Source organism: Strigops habroptila, chromosome 1 (genome assembly GCF_004027225.2).
Source record: "Strigops habroptila isolate Jane chromosome 1, bStrHab1.2.pri, whole genome shotgun sequence".
Taxonomy (NCBI): Eukaryota; Metazoa; Chordata; class Aves; order Psittaciformes; family Psittacidae; genus Strigops; species Strigops habroptila.
The window spans coordinates 73,838,410-73,861,940 of NC_044277.2; the positions used below are offsets into that span (position 1 = coordinate 73,838,410).

At 37.7% G+C, this 23,531-nt stretch overlaps 1 protein-coding gene across 7 annotated transcripts in view; it reads right to left on the reverse strand.

Moving 5' to 3' along the window:
* The window catches only part of CTNND2 (catenin delta 2), a 530,492-nt gene that overhangs the window by 167,395 nt on the left and 339,566 nt on the right, over positions 1-23,531 (reverse strand). For all 7 annotated transcript variants that reach the window (XM_030485322.1, XM_030485314.1, XM_030485286.1 and 4 more), the window contains exon 9: positions 6,073-6,205. In XM_030485322.1, the coding sequence (XP_030341182.1) occupies positions 6,073-6,205 (133 nt within the window). The remainder of the gene's footprint in view (positions 1-6,072; positions 6,206-23,531) is intronic.

The following is a 23,531-nucleotide window of genomic DNA, read 5'->3' on the forward strand; positions in this document are numbered from 1 at the left end:
ATGTGAAGCAGTGTGGGGGGTAAAAATACTAATACATATTCTCAATACCAAGCTCACCATTTTATAAAATAATAATGTTTTAGTCACTTCGTGAATTCATTCGATTCAGTCTCTTTGTGAGATGAGAGAGGATGTGGACAGAGTCTTGGGTGACATGGTCTAGTGTGAGGCACCCCCACCCATGGCAGGTGGGTTGGAATTAGATGATCTTAAGGTCCTTTCCAACCCTAACTATTCTATGATTCTATGTTACAAAATGACTGAAAACAACAGGAAGGCAGCAAGCAGAATGTCTGATTTTTGCTTAACTACTATTAACACAGAAAAAAATCAACCACACTAGGTGTTCCACTACATTTATGAAATAATATACTCTTGTCTATTTATTTTTAAAACCATGTCATTCAAAAGGAATAATTTTGAAATGTGTATGCAATAAACCCAAAGCATTAATCAAGATCCTTAGCAGAAAAGAGAGTTAAAGACAAGAACTGTCCCTCGTAATCTGCTACTAAATTGCTGTGCAGCCTTCAGTTAACATCCTAATTCTTGAATTTCCTCTTTTAACTGAATGTTAGTTCCTCTGGGGCTTGTCATTAATACATTTATTGAACAACTTCAATATTTTCCTAATCTTAAATCAATCATGAAATGCATGCCAGGTGCATAGTAAATCATTATAATAATTCAGGCACAGTATCCTAACAATGAAATCAAGAACAAGTATGGTTAAACGACTCCAAAGGGATCCCAGAGTGTAAAATGCGACTCCTTCTGTGCTATAGAAAGCACAAATTGTGGGAAAATAGCACAGCACTCGGTGACATTCATTAACACTCAGTCTTAATAAATTTAAAGACTGTGCACAAAACAAAGACATGCACTCTATTGTCAGAAGAGACAAATCTCATAAAATGATAGTGCATAAAATAGATGGTGAAGCTAAACGGACAACTACATTCAGAAATGCTTTTGAAAGCAGGTCTATCAGGTTAAGATTTAATTCCCTGATAGAAGGTGGGCTTTTATGCCTTTTTTTTTTTAAGTGAAAAGGCCTATCATTTCATAGTTAACCATGTTTCTAGAATTTATTAGCAAAACCAATTTATTAGCAAGAAAAAAATCTTGAATGCAATGGGATAAGAAGTAATGATAAAGCTATTTGTATATTTTGTCCTCCTGTGAAAAGAAAGGCTCTGTGGTGCTGCTGATGGTTGTGCCTGGAAGTTATACCTAACTTTCTTTCAGTGTAAAATCATATGCTTGAATGACAAGGTGCAAGGAGTGTAGCATCTTGTTGGAAAAACTACTCCAATAATACCAACAAAGACAATTTACAAAAGACAAATTAAGGGGTCATTTCCAAAAATACGTTGAATAAAACATTAAAAAAACCCCCAACCAAATAGCATTATGTATATGTGTAATTGACACTAAAAACCCCCAACCTATACTGCAAAACAACACAGCATCTGTTGATTGACTTATTAGAAGCAGACTAGAGGTCCTGAAAGATATGAGGCTTTATAAATGAAAAAAAAAAGATTCTTGTATAAAGACTGTTTCTGGTTATGTCACTATGTGCTGCTTTACTTCATTAGAGTAATTTCTATCAGTAAAACCAACACAGAAAGTGTGTTAGAAAGGGACAGTTTGACATTTACTTGCACAGGGGAATACAACTGCCCCAGGTGAAGGAGAGATAGACCCAAAGTGTTGTGCGTGCAGCAAGCTAAACATAGGTAAGCAAAGGCATGAACATCTCAGCGCTCATTCTGTGTGAGTCGAGTGTAGGCAAGCACCCCATCACATAAACAATTATCATCAAAAGAGTAAATTCCTTGTGAAGTCATTTAGGAAAATATTTCTCAAACTGTGAGATTTTACCAATACAGATGTTTTAACATATGAAAATTTTGGTTTTCAAAGCAGTAATAAAAATGTTTGTAACTGAACGGGGAAGTGTACTTTCTCCAAAAGTATGCAGTTATTGTCTGCACTGAAATGCACTCCTAACAAATGTTTTAGAGTCTTTTCAATTTTTGTATTACTTTTCAGTATCGCCTAGGAGATACTTATTTAATTTAAATTAAATACCATGTCTATATTATCTTGCATGCAGAGATTGAAGGGGTTTACATAATGTCTTTAATGGAAAACTGACAGTATCATCACTGGACAAGCCAAATTACAGGCTCTAACTGAAGACATTTTAGAGGAAAAACAAAGAAACAAGAGGAACGGTAGGGGTAGGTAAATGCAAAACTATGATTCTTCTTCAAACACACCAAAAAAGAAAGACACTCCATCTTCTCTGAAACCCCTTACGGAAGCAGAGGGGAATCTCGTAGAACACTTCAAAACCAAAATCAAGGCATCCTTAAAGGATGATGAGAGCACCTCCAATCCCACTTCTGGATCCCTCCAATGTTATGGACTGAAAAATTTTATCAGTGTTAGCCATCAGGTCTAAAAGCAACATCATCGACTGTTCCTCTGTCACCCCATACTACGTGTAAGTATTCCCTGTGAGAAAGGCATGCTAGAAACAGGCATATTTGTATCCTTGACCATCATGGATCTAGCAGCACAACAGATGATACCAAATTACTACAACACTGAAATTACGTGAATTATAAATGAAGATAACGGTTAATATGGTCTATGCCCTTTGCCTTACATGTGAAAGAGTGCCACTACTGTGTTGAAAGGTTTCTGGGCATGCTTTGAAGCACTCACAGAAAATTTAACGACAAAATGTGTATGATGGTTTTCAGTAAGCTCGGAAGATAAATGCTTTCAGTGTGCAATTACTGTTTTAAGAACTCCATGCAATAACGTCTGGACTGATACTTTTCTTCTGAATGCTCTCCAAGATAAAGAGGAAACTGTCTGATCCAGCAGTGTTTATTAAGGATGCAAGAGAAGGCTTCAGGCAGGACAGTACAGCAGTTGCTGTGCTTTTATTTGGCATCTTTGCACAATTTTCCAGAGAGGAGAACTTCAAGTGTTGTGGTTTTGATGGCAAAAATTAATTTCCTAACTGGCAGAAAGGAGTCACTGGTGCCAAAACCCCTGAGTGACCTGTTACACCTTTGCAGCTGATGGCAGGCTGCCATTTTTCATGAGAGCAAAATGGTGTTGGCGTGTGAAACTGCACAACTCAATCATTTTTTACGGTGACCTCATACAAAGGAGTAAGATGTCACTGCAGGAAGAAAAACTGCTGTGGAAGAATGAGTCCTGTGTTTATGAGAATGTGCTCTTTTAAAGAAATGTTCTCTGCAAAGTATTTAAAAATGCTTCTCTTTTCCTATATCCTCTGTCTGTTCCTTCTTGGCATCCAGGACCGGCTACTCTGGCTCTGCTCACAGTCTCACCATTGTTGGTGTAAGAGCCCTCTCCTAAGGAGAAAATGACATCTGAAAGGGCCTTCTTGTGCTCTTCTGACTGATCAACTTTTCATTTGCCTTCAAATATCTGATCAAAACTTCTTCCCTCCTTTCCTTTTGACTTTTAGTTACATTCTTCGCTGTCATCAATGAAAGACTAATTTATATAATGAATTGCTGAAGTATTCTGAGATTCTGAATTTCAGAATTATTATGCCTAACTGTAACGGGCTGCCTGGTAATTTTTATAACCTTTAGCCTTCTGCCTCCCTATGTCCCCTTTCACACATGTGAGATCTTCAGATCTTCAAGACTGGTCAGTGCTCAACAGGAGATGAAAAATCCAACTATCAAACATTAGCAAAAACAATCCAGTTTCTTCAACTCCATTCTAATGTCTGATACACCACCTAAGCACCACGCACAGGGAACAAGCGTAGAGAATGAGAAGCACTACTGACAGCAAATTCTTTTTGAAAGTTTTTCAAGTGAGAGAAAAGCTTTTGCAGACCTCATTGCTACTTAAAAGACTGAGCAGGGCATTTGCATTTATGTAGCAATAAAGGCACATTTAGAATGATATAATCAAATTGAGAAGTATGCCTGTCATCAACATGTGTTTTAGAAATAGCACCTACCATAAAAAACATGGTCACGAAGGAAAAAAGATCTCTTGTTTCCCTAGCCATACTTCAAATGCTTTTAACTGAATTTCTTCTTCATAGTTGTCTTCCGCAGAGTATTTCCACTTCCTTTTCTTGGGAAGCAAGAGGCAGTATTCCAAACTTCAGCCACAGAAATTAAAATATTTAGAAGAGAAAAATGCAATGGTAAAACCATAAAAGGCATTAGGAATCCCAGAAATGCATACAGTCATAGCTGCTATTTTCTGTCTAAATTTTAGATGACACTGTTCTACTCAAAAGGAATATAAAGGCCTTTGTCCTATCAAGTACATGAGGAAAAGTTTTATACAAATTCTACTGAACACTTATGAGAGTTCATAAACTCTCATAAACCAAGAAGGTTTAACAGCACCACTCAAGATCCTCTGGCTGGGCATAAGCCTAGAAGGAATCTGGGATATCTGCTATGATATGCCCTTAACAGGATTTTGAACTCCTCACACAAAAAGGTTCCTCAAGAAATTCTTATTCAGTAAGGAGCTCAAGCAGACCCTAAGCACACTACTGAGCCCTCTGTGTAGACTCTGTAGGTTCCAATAAACAAACTCAGAAACTGTTTAAGTGCTCTCCTGCTTGTGAGCCTGAAGCTTACAAAGGCTGATGTCCTAGTGGGATGGGTTAGATCAACAACCTGCCTTTTTCACTAAATGGTTAGCAACAAGAGTCAAAGCATCTTCTTCCCTCAAATGTGATAGCTACCTAAGGGCTCTCAATCTATGGCTAACAGGAGGCAGCACAGATTGTACAATGAATAAATTGCTCTAATCATTTAACTGCCTTTCTCAGAGGTTAATCAATTTTTTAACTGAAAACCTAATTTGTGAGTGAGGATGAGAAAAGAGTATGGGGAGAGTGTGCAATCAGAATTTTCAGCAGTGTCTGTAACAGAGTTCTCTTTTCCAGTGCACAAACATTCTTCATTTTAACATTCATGTAAATATTTTTTTTTCATTATTATTTCTAAGATGTTTGAGGTTATGTACACAGCCACTGCAGTACTATCAGTGTCAGCAGACCGCATACCTACTCACTTGGGACTTTCCTCAGCATGAAAAAGCCTAGAAGGGAAAGCTGCTATAGTCGGATAGATCCACAGAGTGCTTATGTGCCGAGAGTGAGGATAATGAAGCACTAGCAAGCCAGCATCACTGCACAGTTCTGACAAAGAAGCAATAGCAGATCTTGATCTCAGTTTACCTTTACTTGCCAGGCTAAAAGATGCCAGGACAGGCAGAGATTTATGTGCACACCACATGACCCTGATTAGCAGTATCTCTGAAAAGGCCAGGGGAGGCAGCTGGGGCTGGTAACAGCTTCACTCATTCAATTTTAATTGACTCCTGTGTGTTTGTCAGATCCCTCAGAGCTGCCTGCCTTCTGTTTCAACTTGTGCCAAAAGCTGAACTGGTCCCATTAACCACAGGGAACAAGCAAGCAAAATGTACCGATCAGCTACACGTACAGAACAAAGTCTATACTGCTGCTTGAATTACATTTGAGATACAATCTGAACTGAATTTCAAGATCACAGACCAACGATCACAGTTCAATCTGCAAACCCAGTGCAACGACACTCTATTCAGACAATTATACATTAAAGTGGGCTTTGATTCAGAATCCTTTTGCTTAATTTTTACCTCCTGTGTTTGTATTTAGTGCCAAATATCCCTCTGAAAATCCTAAGGAAACGCCCATATGCTTCAGTGAGATCAAGATTATACCACAAGCTGTTTACTGAGCAACTACTGATACAGTGTTTAAATGGTATGCAATCAAAATATTCAAAACTAAACAAAAAATGTTTGACAATAATATCTGATGTATTTTTCGCTTTCTCTAATGTTAACAAATGACTTAAGTGAACGCTTAAGTAAAACGGGTCCAGACATATATACATGATTTCTTTTGTAACTCTTTCTAAGGTATGTAAAAATAATTGGCTATGATAAATGGCAGACAGCATCACTGCTGAAAAAAGGGTTCATAAATCTTACCTCTGCTTTTATTTTATTGTCTCCAAAACAGAGGTGTTGTAAGTAGGCTGCAGCATTGGACTGTACTGAGGGAAATTGATGCTGTAACATCTGTATAACTTCTGGAAGCTCTGGATCTCGCCATCCAAACTCTCTGTGAGAAAACAAACAAGAAAGATTCATCAAAAATACTGCTGTTAGTGGATAAATGTGGCAATAGTTGAGTCAACAAAGATGACAGACATGTCTAAGTAAAATCTTGATTTTTTTTCCCATTATTTTCAAAGCAAACAACATTAAATCAAATATGAAGCTGTTCTTCATTTTAAACTGTACTTCTCTGGGAAAAAAAAAAAGTTATGTAAAGTATAATTAGAGTAAATAACTTCATGGAATTAGGTCTCCAACTGCTAAAGTTTCCTGAATAAAAATGGCTATATGAAATCTTAATATAAGAAAAGAAAGAAAATACATGCTCACACCATTATTTTTTCTCTATTAAAACTAAAATATGGAGGCTAGAATTAGAAGCACAAATGGTTTGCTATGAAATACTAGTTTGTCAAAAAGTCTTTTTTACTTATTGCAATCTATATTTGATATAAATTGCTATTTTATATAGCAAGCAGTGACTTATTTTGGCGTTTGTTTTCTTTTTTCCAGGTATGATCCATGCTCAATCCAAATCAGTTCTGGCCCTTCTTGAGCAGTGGGTTGGACCTGGCAACATCCAGAGGTCCCTTCCAACCTCAGTCGTTCTGTGATTGGGCAATTTTACAATTATACATACACACTCATGTATTACTTATTCAGATTACTTTTAAATCTTCATTCTTACTACTCAATCTAAAGCAGCTAGGCAAACACAAAAACTCCGCCTTTGCACTTTTCTTTAATTCTATAAAACATAAAACACCACTAGCATTAAATGAAACAACTGAATCCAAGTCCCAGCAGGTATTCTGCAGCTTCCAGAACAAAACTTAAAATCAGTCTGTTACTTCAGGTAAATTTTTGCCCTCTGTGGGGTAAAATAATTTTAAGGGTAAAATAATTCATCATAATGGCTTTGGACTTTTGTGTCCCAAGATCCAGAGATGCACACAGATACTCTGCAAGAGATACTTAATTCTCACATGCCTTTTCCCTAAGAGCTAATTTTTTGTGTCATACAAATATTTTTACTGTCTTCCATTTAATGCTACACCTACAAGGCAATAGAGGGAAATTAGGGGAAAGAAGCGACTTGTAAAAAAGTTTGTAGGTTCTCTGTTGCCCTTACTATAATCACCAGGGAGTTCATTGCCAATAAATCTCAGAAGCAGAATCCATCTATAATATTTAAAAAAATATTCCTGATCATTAGTTTCCTTCCCAAATTATAGGGGTTCTGCTGCACTGAGGCCAACTGTATGTCACTGGAGGAATTCACAGTAGCTCTGCAATCTACTTCAAGTAGAATCAGGCATCTCACACTTTAAGTACAACAGTTCTCCAAGACACTTCTTTGAAACAAGACTCATTTTGCAATAATAATGAATTACTACAGACCAGAGCTATTGTCTGTTCTCTCCTCATACAAGATGTTTGCCAGATTGAGAGTTGTTGTTACAGTTGTATCTTTATGAAGATCCAGAATATAAATAGGAGATGTAAAAAAAATTACACTCAGACTTTCATCACCTATTTCTCGTCTGACAAAACAGATGTTAACTCATGAATATTAAATTTCACATTAAGTGTTTAATACAAAGAAACCATAAAGATACAGTAATATATCACATACGGACTATTCCAATGTATCTTTAGATTATACAGACTGTTAAGAAGTTTTTACAAAAGATGTAGCATATGTTCAGACAGAATTGATGTTTTGAAAAAGTCAGACAACATTGTAAAAGGAATAAAGGAAGACTACAAACTTCAGCAGCCAAAGATGGCAAGCACCACATTTTCTGTGCTACCAACTTACTGTGACTCTGTTGCCAGGTGAAAAGGAAGTGGTTCTTTGGTTAAGCACTTACTTCTGTTTAAGAATGGGTAGTTCAGACCCATAAACAAATCATAAATTGACAGAAGTGACAGAAACAATGTTATTTGACGTGTTGTACTTCCTCTTGTATTTGCTTTCTTACTGTTAACCATGTTAACATTGCTAACAGGTTCTTCAAACATATTGGATCTGCCTCCTATATACATGGCTCTCAGCCAACCAAAGACATCTTCCAAATTTTTAAAAAATAAAAATAAGCAATGGAAACCCCCAAACCAGTAACCTTAGTGAATATATTCTCATTTTTGATCCTAGATGCCAAAGTGCAGGTGTCGGTATTTTGGAGAGGATACAAAATACCAGAAGAAAACAGGTTGTATGACGAGACCACATGGGGGGACATTAGAAAGTTGTTGCTTTACAAATATATATTTGAAGTATAGTTACCAAATAACTATACTCCAAAATATGGGGACTTCTATCACCAAATTCTCTCCCAAAGGAAGTTTCCTCCTTTATAATACGTGTATTACTTGAACAGAAAACAGCCAACCAAAAAGCCTGTTATGTGCAGTAGTGGACTTTGGACTTTGGACACCATGGACTTTGACAACCAGCTCAGATTCTTCTTCCTTTTGTTCTGGGATCCAGGCCAGAATTGGCAATGAGGGGGCAAAAGGAAAAGGCCCACTTATTAAAAGGCATAGTTAATTGTTCTGATGAACCTGCAGTCTTGACATAATATTTATGTATGAAAACGAGGCTGTGCCTACTTTTCCCCTCTGATCTCCCAAAAGAAAAGATAGCAAATAAATGATGTATGAATACTTGTTGGACATGGTTGTGTGCACATTGGATGTAAGTAGAAAATTAATTCAGAAAAGAAACCCTTAGCACTGAATACTGAGTTTGTCATGTAACCAATTTTAGGAGAGATAATGAACAAAGCAGGAAAAGAAGTTTAAAATTTTAGCCCCAGTATGCACTGTCATTTCAAGCAGATGGTCTGTAAGATGATTATATTTTTAGCAGTTTCTAAATGAAATACAGTAGCTATATAAAACAAACAAAAACTTCTGTCAACAGTTAAGGCTGCTTGAATAATTGTGATAATTTTAGCAGCCTTCAAAGCAAGAAGGAGTAGTTTCCAGTGGTTTAAACTTTTCATTTATTATATACAAGTGTCTTATAGGTGGCAAAAAAAAGTGAGCTAGAGAAAGAGAGTTTTGGGCTTTTTAGGAACAGCAAGCTTGCAGCTCTAGTAACATTTACTTGAAAATTTAATTAATTTTTTTAATTTGGCTTCATTATGAAAAGATAGAAGTCGACTGGCAGAGGTCTTGAGAATAGAGGAGGACTGCAATTTCTTGAAAATAAAGGTAAAAAACTATCTGGAACATTTTGCACAGATGTGGGGGAACTTTCAGGCCACGGCTCCAAGCATATCTATGTGACAGAAAATACGTATTAAAATAGACAGCCAAACAAGTAGTAAGAGAAAAAAGCATGTAAGAACGGAAGGTATGCTGTAGAAGTCAAAGGCTGGAATAAACTGGGCTGCATGCTAGACAGGTAATTTAAATTAACAAAATACTTTTAACTGGCTATCAACAAAGCAGTAGTAGGTTCAGTACTTGATGAAGATAAAGGTCAGAATAAAATAAGGAAGAAGGGTAATGAAAATCAAATCTACCTCCATTTCTGTGAAGCATCTGATACTGTGCCACATGGAAATTAGTTGAACTGGCAACATACAAGGATCCAATCTCTAGTAAAATTATAATGTAGAAATAAGCAAAATATGAAACTGTAGTGAATATCCTAAACAAACACTAGTTAAGCCTGTGTCCTTTATTAACATGCCCATGCTTAGAAAATCTGAATGAGGTGATCCACACAGATGGTGAAACAAGCCAGAAGGCTGGAGTAAATCTGAAGAAGCGCATGGCATGCGATTTTGAGAATGCTAACAAAGTATCCGTGCAGTTGATCCAAAAATGAAGATAAGCTAGCATCTGTACGTGCAAGATCTTCTGCTATTGCCTACATTTCCCTTGGAATACCAACACCAAGCTTTTCAGTGAAAGGCTTCTGGTGGTGTGGGTTTTTCAACAAGAGAATCACATTTGTGCAAGAACTTCACAGCTTTGGCTATAAAGTAGCATTTGCCACGTACTCCAAATATTTCAGCAGGTTGTAAAAGTCTATTATTTCTAGGAATTGTCCTCATCTGAGGAGACTGACCAAAGCATGTCCAGGTGTTCCACCTTGTTTCTTTGATGGACTGATCTAATTTTGAATCCTGCAGAAGGTTTTAGCTTGAAGTGGTGACTAAGATTACAGTAGGCTACTGATCCAGGAGTGGAAGAGGGCCCAAAGGGGAACACTGAGTTATATGTAAGCTGGCAGTATGTATGCCTACACTATTAGAAGATGCTGCATTTTACCTGTGAACAACTGAAGAAAATCATGAAGGAGCTCGGACATGAGACACAACAACTCTGACACAGAGCAGCAGGGGCAGTAGCACCAAGAAATCGAGACTGACTTGGGTACAGCAAGTACCGCATCAAAACCAACTCCTGTTCCTGACATCGTATCACATACACATGTCACAAAGTAATGGAGATGCAGACTTAAAAGAGATTGTTAGTAACACAGTAGAGTGCAGCAGCTATGAGGGATCACTTAAAGGTGCTGCTGAATACAGAGTATGTACTGCATCTGAATATTTGCCTGAATTATGCCAGAATTTTCTTCTTCTGCTACTTCAAATGCTGATGACACATGGAAAAGAAGAAACAGAATTCCTGTTACATCTGTATCTGCACTGATTTTAAAAAGGCTACAAAAGAAGTTTTAAAAACATACGTCTCCAGTCAGTAACGAAGGATACAGATTGCTTCTACACAGCACTGCAGAAGCAGGTGTGCTGGCCCTGTCTACTCTCCATCCATTGGTCTGAATCTCATGGGACTTTGGGGTTTTATTTCTGCTTTACATTACCAGAACAGAACATTCACATCTAGTCAAGCAGCTGGCACAGGCAAGCACTGACACCCAGAGCTTTTCCCGTCTCAGGAACACTCCCCAAAGGCAGTACTGTGAAGATACCTACTATAAAGAACCACAGGCTCGACAAAGACTGAACTACAACCAAGCATTTATCAAAGAAAGACAATGCACAATTTTTAGGTATATTTATTACAATGTTTAAATCAGACTAGTCCATATGCACCTGCTTGTCTTAATACATGTATGTATATCTGAGACGGTCTTACTGGTGAAGGAGAGGTTTTCATATATAATATTTCCTGGATTTCTAACTCTCACAGTTGTATTGCTAATGCCAGTCTACAAGACTGCTGAGCTTATGACCACAGACATACACCCTTCTGTTTGCTTCTCTCCCTCCTCAAAATCTGTAAATAAAGCCTGAAAATCTCTTTTGACTTGTTTCAGGAGATCTGCGAGAATGGTTTTCTGTTAGTACTAAGAAAAAACAAACTACATGTAGCTCAGGATCAAACACAAGGAGAACTAATCAAGAGCCAAGAGAAGATCAAAGACAGAACTACATCCTCTGTTTAAAGGGATAAATTTATTTCTATTAAAAATATTTTGAAGGCAATATATCAATATTACAGGAACCTCTTTCTAAGGATTTTATCTTAGTATATTTAAAAAGAGCAAAGACAAGATGTAAAATTTAACTGGTAAAAACATGACAAATACTTAAATATAATCCACAGACAAGGACTGTAATAGAAAGAGGAAGAAGCCCTCTCTAACAACTTGTTCCCTCATTTTCTTTCTGTGATTCCATGACAGCTAGTCAAAAAAAAGTGAACACATTCTTATTACACTTTACTTATTAGAAGTTAAATTTGAAGCATTTCCTTATTTTCCCTTTTTCAAACATACATCACCATATGGAGGCACATACATATACACAGATTGTCAGCCTGGTCTGAATGATCGGCTACAGTTTAAGAGGAGGCAGAGGAGCAGTATTTGCTTTGAAAATGTTACACATGAGTACTGGGTACTTTTAGCACACAATTTTAGGAAATAACACACAGAGATGTCAATCTCTGTTCCACTCACCTTGGAAAACCCTCAAAACCTTTCAGCATATGGTCCTCCCTAGTCAAAACTTGGCCAAAGAAGTCTACAACACATGGGATCTACTTACCCAGGTATACTGTGACCTGTTAGTATATGCAGTGTTAGGATATTATCTGCCATACCTGGACACACTGTATGGGATCAATAATTTCACTGATGAAATGGGCAACAGTTTGCATTTTGGCAATGTACCATTTAAATATTTAAATGTCTAACACATACACAGTTAACACCATTTGACTGTACTTCAAGATATACTTGCTTTTCAGTTAATCATGTAGCTTAATCTAGTCTTCCTTAGATTTCAAATTTAGCACAGCTGAATATAAACCAGCTGTACAAACATTTGTCAATCTGCTGAAAACCTGGATGCTGCTCTTGGGTTAAGACATTTTCCTTGGTTTACGCTTCCATGTTGCCCAAACTAGAGCTAGCACAAGTACTGCTTACAGAGATTCATCACAAATGTGGTTTTTACAATGTATTTGTGTCTGCTAATGAGGCGCAGAGGAGGATGTGCTGTGGAAGATGCCCAGGATTCCTGCCCATCTTTGCCAAGCAGTGATGGAGATGCTCACCATGTCCCAGGTCTTTCACAGAACCATAAACCTGAGGTTTTAGGGCTAACCCAGCACTTCAAAAAAATCACTTCTCCATTATAACAAAGGGCTAAAACTGACTTGTACAATGGCAAATACACCCTCCTGCAGTTCTGCCTTTGTATCCTTCATATATTCTCTGTCAAGACATCACTTGTCTGTTTTTATATTACTACCTGTGATAAAGATTTTAAAATAAGAAAACCATAAGAACTGAGAATGTGAAGAGGCAAGACGAGAACTACTTTAACGTACCAAAAATGGTCTGGAGTGGAACCGTCTGTAGATTTCTTGAACATTTTCATCTTAAGAGGAAAAGATTTTAAAGATGATACGGTTGAGTAAGGATTCTCTAATGACACTGTCCCACATGGTACTATCTACAGCTCTATGTTACTGCCTCCATGATTACATTCAGACGTATAAGTATTATCTGCTCGAGGTTATCTTGATTTCATTTACAAATCTCTTTTTAATTGAAATATACTTACGAACCTTTATGAAATAATCTTTCTTGCTATCGGTACTGACCTATAAATATTTAATTCCCTCACTCCCAGAGAGGGAGCTTTTAAGAAAAAAGTTGCCTGTGTCCTGAGGTAGCCACACCCTGCTGTAGCTGGTATAGTGTTCTCTCTCCTCTAGACTGTGGGATAGGGAGGAGAGAAAAATTAGGGACTTCAGTGCTTTAGGATATCTTTAATTTTGCATTTTGTACTATTTAGTTTGTTCAGTGCTTGGTTTTTTTGGGGGAGGTTAGAAAGTGCCAATTGTCTTTCGGGGCTGTGGAGCTAAAACAGTCTTGAAAATCTTTTATCTCTTCCTCTGCAGGCATTTGCAAATACAGTGACTGCTTCTGCAAAGGCAAATAAGAGGCAAATTAGGTAAGCTTGATAGATGTCTTCAAGCTGCCTAATTTATCTCCTTTCTCCCTGCAATTCATAACATTTTTCTGACCCCCTACTACAGAAAGGCCTTAGAGTAGCTTAATACACTGCAGCTGTGAAAACATGCCAAATTACCCCTTGCCTGAGAGACCAGCTTACACGTGATTCTCTCCATCTGCAGGAGTTCAGACTTTACAGGGAAGATTTCAGAAGATTGTGAAATGTTGTTCATCATCAGAACAGCTTTCACAGATGTGGGTATCCTTTCCTCATAGATCAGAAAGGTGGAAATATAGACAGGAGATTAAAACAGCAGACAGACTTAAGGGGTTCCAGCCTCGACTCTGTCATTGGCTTAGTTTGTCAGACACAGTCATTTACTTTAATGCCTTTCTCTGAGGTTTGATAGATTCGCTGTCTCTGGAGACTTTCAAATCAAAATTGTCTTCTTTTCTAGAACTAGTGTTCCCATTCAGAGGCTTTTACGCCTTTCTATATTTCAGCATCAGGAGAAAGAAGCTTCTGAGGTCCTGCTCCCATCTGGCCATGTAGAAATGTATACTTCCTAAAGAACAGCTGTTACTCCACAAAACCCTGATTTTCCTAGGAAAGATACTTATTTTATTTCCCCACGTGCATTGTAACACCTAACCATTTGCAGCTATTAAAAAAAAAAAAAAAAAAAAAAAAAAAAAAAAAAAAGAGCACAAAAAGCAGCAGGAACCATTCAGCATTAGCCTAACAGCACCAGTGTTAACAATTCAAACCACGCTCATCTGCAGGTGAGGAAGCTAGCATGCACAATACCCTGAAAGTCTAAGAGCATCCATGTTATTTTATGAAATCACCACCACCACAAGAGTTCCCAAAAGGTTTTGGGGCACTCCACCTCTTTTCAGTTGAAGCTTTTAATAATGTGTTATTAAGCACAATGAGTTTCACGGTAACTGACAACACATGGATTGTCTCTCCCCATCACTCTCTTTTGCTTGATCAAGCTACTGGCCCCAGCAGATCTCCCAAGTTGCATGGCAGTGACAGAACTGCTCCTACCCTTTTCCAGCAGGGATGACTAAAAGTGAGGCTTTTTCAGGTTTGGGTAAATAAAAAAAAGCAATGAAACTGGATGTTTCCTTCCTATCCACAAATAAAAAGCTCGGGCCACCTGGGTAACCTGTAAAGTGCCATGGGAATGTAGGGACCACTGCAACCAAAAACTGGGTATTTTCTATGTTTGCAAATAGCAGACAGTAGCAAATACCAACAGTGCATGTGGTTTAGCATAAGTTGCAGAAATACTTCTTATAGCTGGGTGCAGGCAAGGAAAGGGTGCCCATCTGAAGTATTAGAAAGCATCAATCCTAAATATCTTGTGCTATCTCATTCTTTAGTGATGACTCCCTCCAGTGCACTACCTGCAATACTATAGCAGCAACTTTCACCTTATCTCTACACATACGTGCCCAGGCATCGTTCTTATCTGTGTATCACTTTGCAGCATTGCCTTCCTGAACACAGGAAACTCTTCAGAGTAGACATTTTTTGATGCTTAAATAATGAATATTAAACAATAAAAGTTAAAGGTCACTCAAAATAATCATACAAATTGATAAACCCCACCATTTGCCCTGAAATCCCAAATGTGGAAAGCCGAGAAAAACACACATGGATTTCTAACACTGAATTAAAAAAACTCCAACTAACAAACTCTTTTTATTTTCTTACAACTAGACTCCTTTTCAGTCTTTTAGACAAACAGAGGACTAATTCAGTTCATCAAAGTTGCAAGCTGTACAATTCTATAAATGCACTTGAATGTGATCTTCTTGTCAGAGGAAAACATAAGACTAATGGTTTTTCTTTACTGCCTTTATTTCAGTTTTCATTAAGCATGAAAAAAAACCCTGGTCTCCTGCATGCTAGCTTGATGTATCTCAACGTACAACCACCAAAGCAATGTAATAATGCAAGATATATCTGACACTCAGGAGACAGGAAGTTCATGGGATAAATAACCAAAAAGTCAAATTGTCAAAGAATTGCTCAAATGGAAGACTGCTGGATGGGAGGAAAAATATCCACCAGAGTATTATATCAGAAAACAAGGCTGTACTACTGTACTTACAGTAGTACATGGAAAAAAGATTATTTCTACCTGGGTAACATCTCCAGGCCACAGGATAACGCAGAGAGTCTACACAGTAACTCAAAAGCCAGCACAAGAATGAAGACAGAAGAGCTCATCAACAGACAGACATGACTAACAAAGTATTATCAGTGCTCTACAACACCAGGGAAACCCACAACTCTCAAATGCTGTGTCAGCAACAAAACCAGACCAAGAACACTGTGTCTTACCTAAAAAATAATGCACAAGCTGAATCAGAGAAGAATTATTTTACATGGGCGATACTCAGAGTTCAGCGCAGAAATAGGCTGTAGATTTTAAATAAACATAAAATAGGCATCTCATTTATATTTGATAGTTTTACCTCAGTGAAACACAACTTTCAGAAAAACATCCTTTGAATGGGGAAAACCAGCTCATCCCTTAGTTGCCATCCTATCAGGTTACAACTGGGACATGATGTTTCTATCCTTGACAAAAAGAATGAGGCTGAAGACTGTTCTACACAGCACTTTTACAGAAATATTTCCAGCTGAACTGGCAAATACTGTATATATCTAATAAATCCACTGCAGAAAATAATCATGCTATTGATTCAGGGCAATTGCCCTTATTAATGAAAGAGAGAAACACTGCCAAGGATCTGTCATTTAGAATTCAGAATCAATACCTTAAAGACGCCTTTGAAACTTGAATATATTAAGGGAAAATATTTGCCTCAATCTATGAAAAGTCTTTCCTCAGACTGTGGAAGTACAGCTACCTACAGAAGAAGGACAAGTTATTCATACGGTACTTAGCTGTATGGTACTTATTTCCATGCAATACTTTCTGGGTGGGACTTTCATCTCGTATACTGAATTCCAGTGCCCATTACCATCACTGATTCAAGATTTTAGCTGGTGGTGTGATGCCCTGCAATATATTCTGCCAACTGCAAGAAATACAGACTGAATTGCACCTTTCCCTTCTTCATCTCAGAGCTAATTCCTTTTCAGACTTTGGTTAACCTTTTTACCCCAATTTTCCTTATTGAAGCTGAAAGGACGATGCCACTCCCTCTGACTTTGATACTGTCCTCAATGTACTCAGCTGACAGCAGTGACTCCAGATATAAAACCCTCCAATATTTACATCCTATAGCTCTAACATGAATGATTGCCTCAGACTTCAGCAACTGAGCTTAGATCGTGGTTACATATAAGCAACTGATAGAATAATTATTTATAAAAGAGATTTCTAATATGGTTAAAATTACAAGTAGTTTAAACTGTGGTGAGCATTGATTCTGCAGTATGAACAAGCCATGTAGCATGTGTACCCTATATAAAACTATGTGCTTGTGAGTAATTATCATTTAAGAAATCCGATTTTGCTCTAAAACACTTCCAAGAATGAATAGTGGGTTCATTTGCTATGCTGATGAAAATTGTAATGACAGGTGTTTCCAGTCATCTCTACCAACCCTCATTCACAGACACTGAACCCATTCTGATAACCATTTATTTCCTTCTCTCTCGTCCCCTGAGATACACTTAGATCAAGAGCTGGACAGCATAACCTGATTTACAGAAGACATGAGCATGCCTGCACAGAACAGACACAAGAGCTCTCTGTCTAGGCTGGCAACCAAATGCGTGTCGCACACGATACAGAAGCAACCTCTGATTTTCCCCACTTCCCTTTCCTTTTTTAATAGCCACAGATGTCTTCAAGCAGAAAAAATAAGTTTCTTTCCCTTTATTTTACATTTTTGGTCATTTTAGGACAAATCTGTATGATTTTGAAATTCATATTTAAAATTGCTGCTGCAAATTTTAAAGTCTAGTTGAAACATAACAAAGTCCACAAATTTTCAGCATGTTGTTTGCACAAGGGGAGGCTAGGAGTGATAAAAGTCTGAGATTTTTTTAGGTCCATGTCAGTACTTGCTCTTCATAAGTTTTCTTCTAATGGCAAACACAAATTCACACAGGAGCTGGTGTTCTTGATTTAACTTGATAAAAATGAAACTGATAACCAGTTTCATTAAAACTATGTGGAAAAGCCATGGAACTGTTCTGAAACAGAGGATATTATATCTGGTGTCATTTATTTATTTATTAGTGGAGAAATCACTATGGACTATTGAAATTATTTTTCTCCGTTTCATGAAAGTATCTCTCTCTTCTAGGTTTTTTCATTTGAGCATAAGGAGAAAGGTGATCACACAATAAAGCTCTGTAGGCAACATTACAGATGAAGTTCAGAGCACATCACTCTTCAGCTTGAGATCACACGTTTTAACCACTATAATTTATACTGGAATCTCCTTTCACTCTGAAGTCAATGGAAGAAATATTATGCTCAGAGGTGGCTTATAAAGAATTTCTATCTATGAATTTACATTCACAAATCAAATGACTATATTAGATTTTCCCAGAGGCTGATATTAATTTACATTAAGGAGAATGTTCTGCAGCTTTCTTTTCACACTTGTGAAAGTCTGAGACGTACAGCAAACATGGGTATTTTTGGAACATACAAAATTAAATGCTTGTTGGCAAACTCCTCAAGGCTTGCAGACTTTCACATGGTGTCAAGTAATTCTGCGTTCTTTGGTTTTCAGCACTTTATTGCAACTAAGCACCTTCGCTATGATAAGTGGTATTTAGTGCATATATATGTCCAGTGTCTAAGTTCTTACCTGTTTAATATAAATGATAGTATTATATATATATGAACGTAGATGTACCAGCAGGACAAGGGGGAATGGCTTTACCTGAAAGGGGGTAGATTAAGCTTGGATATAAGGAAGAAATTCTTCCCTGTGAGGGTGCTGAGGCGCTGGCACAAGTTGCCCAGAGAAGCTGTGGCTGCCCCATCCCTGGTAGTGTTCGAGGCCAGGTTAGACAGAGCCTTGAGCAAGCTGGTCTAGCGGAAGATGTCCCTGCCGATGGCAGGGGGGTTTGAATTAGATGATCTTTAAGGTCCCTTCCAACCCAAACCAGTCTATGATTCTGTGATACTAAACACAGATTACAGCTTGCTGATGAGCATAAAAATAAATAGATAAGCACAGCAAAAAAACTCTCTACCTTAATTTGCTACATAATGAGATCTGAAATATTTTACCTTTTGTGAAAAGCATAAGACACCCTGATGTTGTAATCACTTTAGGATGAATTACAGATCTGTAACTGTGAAACTGGCAGCCAGACATTTACCTTGTACAATATATATTTTAACTAGAAATAAAGTTAAGTATGTTAATTAGCTACTTTTGCCAATTGTAATTTCAGAATAGGAAAACTAAGAAAAAATCTAGCAAAACAATAATTAAAGCGAGATTCAGAGTACGCTTCCCATTGGCTTTGCAATATAGTCATTTCTCAAGCCTCTGTATAACTGATTACATCTTTTTTTAACTTCTATGAGTAAATAGCAAAACTAATTAGCTGCACACTATTAAGTTAATGCACATTTATCTACAACAATTCAATTCTGACTGCGAAATAATCTTTCTAGCCCATAATTACACCCCGGCTTAATTAGCATAATTTCCGCAGCACGTTCTTTATTAAAGAAGTTGACATAAGGGTTGGTCTTAAATACCAAGGATATTCGAGACAATTAGAAAAAGGGAGACAGACAGAGCTGCATTAAACACCTATTATACTATCAAGATAGTACACATAAAAATGAGTATGAATTCAATGCTATCTGAACTATCACAAGCATCTGAAGATGCTTGCAGAGAATATAAGCAAAACACTTAAAGAGCGTGAGATGTCCCTCAGCCACTCCACTAGAAGTGGTCCCACGTCCTTCACAGATACTTCATCCCCTGTCACTGCATCTCATTCCCACCAAGGACAGCCAGCAGATTACTCATTATCCTGTTCAGTGTATTAGTTTCCTTCAAAAAGAAAATGCATATGATCTTGCATCTCTTACACTAACTTAAGTGCAGGCAGTCAATTCTCGCTGAAGAGAGTCACTGTAGGTGAAGAGACAGATCTACCTCCCCGTTCCTTTAATCTTTGCTTTGCTGGTGAGGATTTAGTGATGAGCACCCTAGTTACTAGCAACTGGGCCTCTCATGGACACTTTATTCTCTGGTACTTGGGCTGACAACGCCAAACTAGTTTTCTATGGGCCAACATGGACAACATGTATGCGGAGGTATGTGGACAATGGCACCTGGGTACTGCTGTGCTTGCTGTGAACGAGTCTTGGAGGAAAGGCTCTGCTGCCACTCACCAACTGTTCTTCTGCCTAAGCCTGCAATGTGCTGGGTATCAGTGTATATCAGACTTGTAAGTCTGGGCTATTAAATGTAACCTCTATTATAACACAAGCAGCCCTATGTCTCTCCTGACAGTGAAGAACTAAAATGAAAAAAAAAAAAAAAACTCCACAAAAAAACCCACAACCCAAACCCCTCCCAAAAAAACCCCACCAAAAAAACCTTGCTCATGTCTTCATCTGTTTCTAAATAACGGTAGTTAAAATGAACTGTTATCTGAAGAGCTCTTGGGCTCTGTGAAGGATTTTGGCCAAATACATGCTATTGGTGATGATGTCCTTGCTCTCTTTCCATAGCTATGAATGGTATAATTTCACCTGTGAAGGATTAGCATTTATTGTCTGAGATGATGAAAGACACTAAGTAAGATTTTTCAAAATCACCAAGGTAATTTAAAGCCAAAGTCCTATTTTCATGTAACCTCATAAAGGATTTTAATTTAATCAGATTTCCAAAACGCCTAAGACTCTCCTGAAAATGTAGACTTCAGCTTTTAAATCACACAGGCACTTTTAATAACTTTACTCGCTCTAATTAACTTTTTATTTTGAGGTTAGTACTATTAAGCAAGGCCAGGACCAAAATGATCTCTGCATACTAATAAGTCACTGACTCATGCTGCTGAAATGTAACGTGAGGAGATACCCTAAAAATGCAACATAAATTCAGAACAATGGAAACTGATAAATCGGTTTTTCAAGGAAAACAAGTCAGCAATACCTATTTCAACTTACTGCTTTCTTAGGAATACACACAACTAGGCAAACTGCTGATTAGAATTTAAGATAAGGAAATACATTCTAAATGAGGTAATAACTTCTTCTTTTTTATTCAGATATATAAATGATGCATCAACTACTGTGTCCAGGCTATTACAGAAACAGCCAGTTCAAGAAGTTTCAATAGCACAAGGAAAATGGAAGAAGATGCCCCAGGAAGCTGCTCATTCTGCCTCCCCGCCAATGCAATCTGTGATGCAATCTGATTTTGAGGCAGCCCCCTTTTGGCAGAAGCAGGGAGAAAGGCAACGGGGCCATGGCTAACTAGTTCAGCATCTGCAAAACCTGCTTGGCCTTCAGGCCCAGGGCTGTTTAGGAGGATGCTCCCGGCACCTTGTTGCCTGCTCTGAACCAGCATCAGCCAGGTCTGCCAACAGCCACAGCTTTGCAGCTCCCATCAGCTGACAACGCAAAGCCAACAGCAGCTGAGCCTTTTGTTTAAAGCCACCCCTTTGAACTGGAGTTAAAACATATCAGAAATTAAAAGCTAGCTTGTCAGAAGCCAAGTAGTAATCTTTTCTAGAAGGTTAACTTTTCTTGTAATAGTTAAGACCAGAAAACACAAGAAATAAAAATAGTCATAATTTCCAAGAGACTTTAATTACCGTTCCTAATAAAATATCACTTTAACCATCTGTTTAAAATCAGATTATCTAAAATGATACTAAGATAGCTGAGATCGTCAAAACATGCTAGTAATTTTGGCTGCCAAACTACAGGGGCCTGTCTGTGAGTCTTTGTCAAACCATACACCCCAAGTTAGTACACCTAAAATTCCTAGCCAATTTAAAAAATCTTGGTCTGCTACGTTTGTCTTGTTCTTTCTCCTTGACAAGTATTTAGCTCTGCCAATTTTTCTTTCCAGAGCATCAGAGCACTGAGAAAAGAAGAAAGAAATTCAGCTTCAGCTTTCAGTCCTGCAGCTCTGAGTCAGGAGATAAAGAGTTATGGCTTGAAGACATGAGATAAAAGTAAAGCAATATACTCACAGGCACAAACTCAATGAATTAAACTAAGAAAAAAACCCAACCCTGTAGGTCAGGCAGAGATCATGCAGAGTAAGCACAGCAAGAGACAAGGAAATGGGAGGCACAAATGTATTGTTATCTTTTCCATGTCATTTCATCTCTCTATACATCTGCTTTGCTACCTACAAAAAAGGCCCTTCTCAAAGGCTCTCATAAAAGATTTTTGAGAGCTTGCTGTAAAAATTACTAACTCCAGGGCAAAATGTTATTACCAGTGCTGCCACAGAGGTGCAGAGTAGCCACCAAGACTTGGATGGTTTTAAAGAGGGTGTCAAAAAGAACCATCAGGAGGCAGATTTTTTACTACAATTGGTGCAAAAAGAAAATGAGAGGAAGTTTGTAAAAGGCAATTTGTTTCACATGCCTAAAGAGGTTCTTCTGGTTTTCATTTCTGTTATCAAGGGCCTTCCTCTTGCCCTAAAAATCGCATTTCCTTCGAATAGGTTCCTCATCTTGCAGCACTGAGAACTGATGCTGACTAGAGAATATACACACAATAAAGTGAGAAAGAGAGGCTTAAAAAGAAATTCCTCAGTTTATTAAAAATAATCCCAGTGTATGCAGCTGCAAGAACAGTCAATCACACTCACCGAGGATAGCACTTAATAAAATGACACCTTAAGTCAGCATTTTACCTGTTCTGTTACCAAGCTGTCGATAAAATATGTGAATGCCTCTCACAACTGAACACTTCAGGAGGTTTCATGACTGCTTCAGCAAGACAGACTTGCTCTTGGCTTTTAATGTGATAATGGAATAGCTCATCGATACTGATATGTCAAAAGGAAGACTCATCTGTGTGAAAAGTTGTGTTTTACTTTACATACTCTCAGCAGCAACTTTTTGACAAATCTTCAACAATCCTGGGATGTGCAAACAGTATAGTCAAGTATTTATCTGATATCACCAATACCTATCAGCCTTTATCATCATCTGTTCAGCTGTCTCAATTGTTTACCAGCTACTAAAGATCTAAATACTGCCCGCACCATCTTCCATAAAAACACTTTCACCATCTACTATAACCAGGTAAGAAGCTTACACTTCTGGGGAATGCTGCTAGCCTTGGCATTGACTTCCTTCTGGATCAACAAAGGATAACATTTTGAACTGTCAAAATTTAGTTATCAACATGGTATCAGCACTAGATCTGCTTTTCACGTATTTTATTTTTTCTATTACTTACATGGCATGTTTTATTCTATTTCAAGTGTTAAAAGAAAAAACCTATCAGAGTTTCACTTTCAACTGAAATTCATTGTTGCATATTTTATCAATTGCAATGTGCGTGTTATGACATTGCATTTTGTGCAGTGCACTTTTCTTCCTAAATGCTATCTACAACCGTACAAGGCACAGACTCTCAGAGGCCTCCTTCATGAGGAAAGTACAATGTAAATGAGGGAGAACCAGGAACAGGATACGTACTTTTCCATTTGCTGGAGAAGACTTTTGAGAGTTGGAGATCAAATACGCTGTGTGCTTATTTCATGAGTAATTAACTGATCCTGGAGGGAGGACACAAGTTTGTTAGAAGTGCTCTGAGGTATTGATTGAGAAGTAAAACTAAGCTAGAAAATGGGTAACTGAACTAATCAAGCCATTTTCAATCTTTTATTCAGAGTTGAGGTAAGTAATCATTAAGAATGC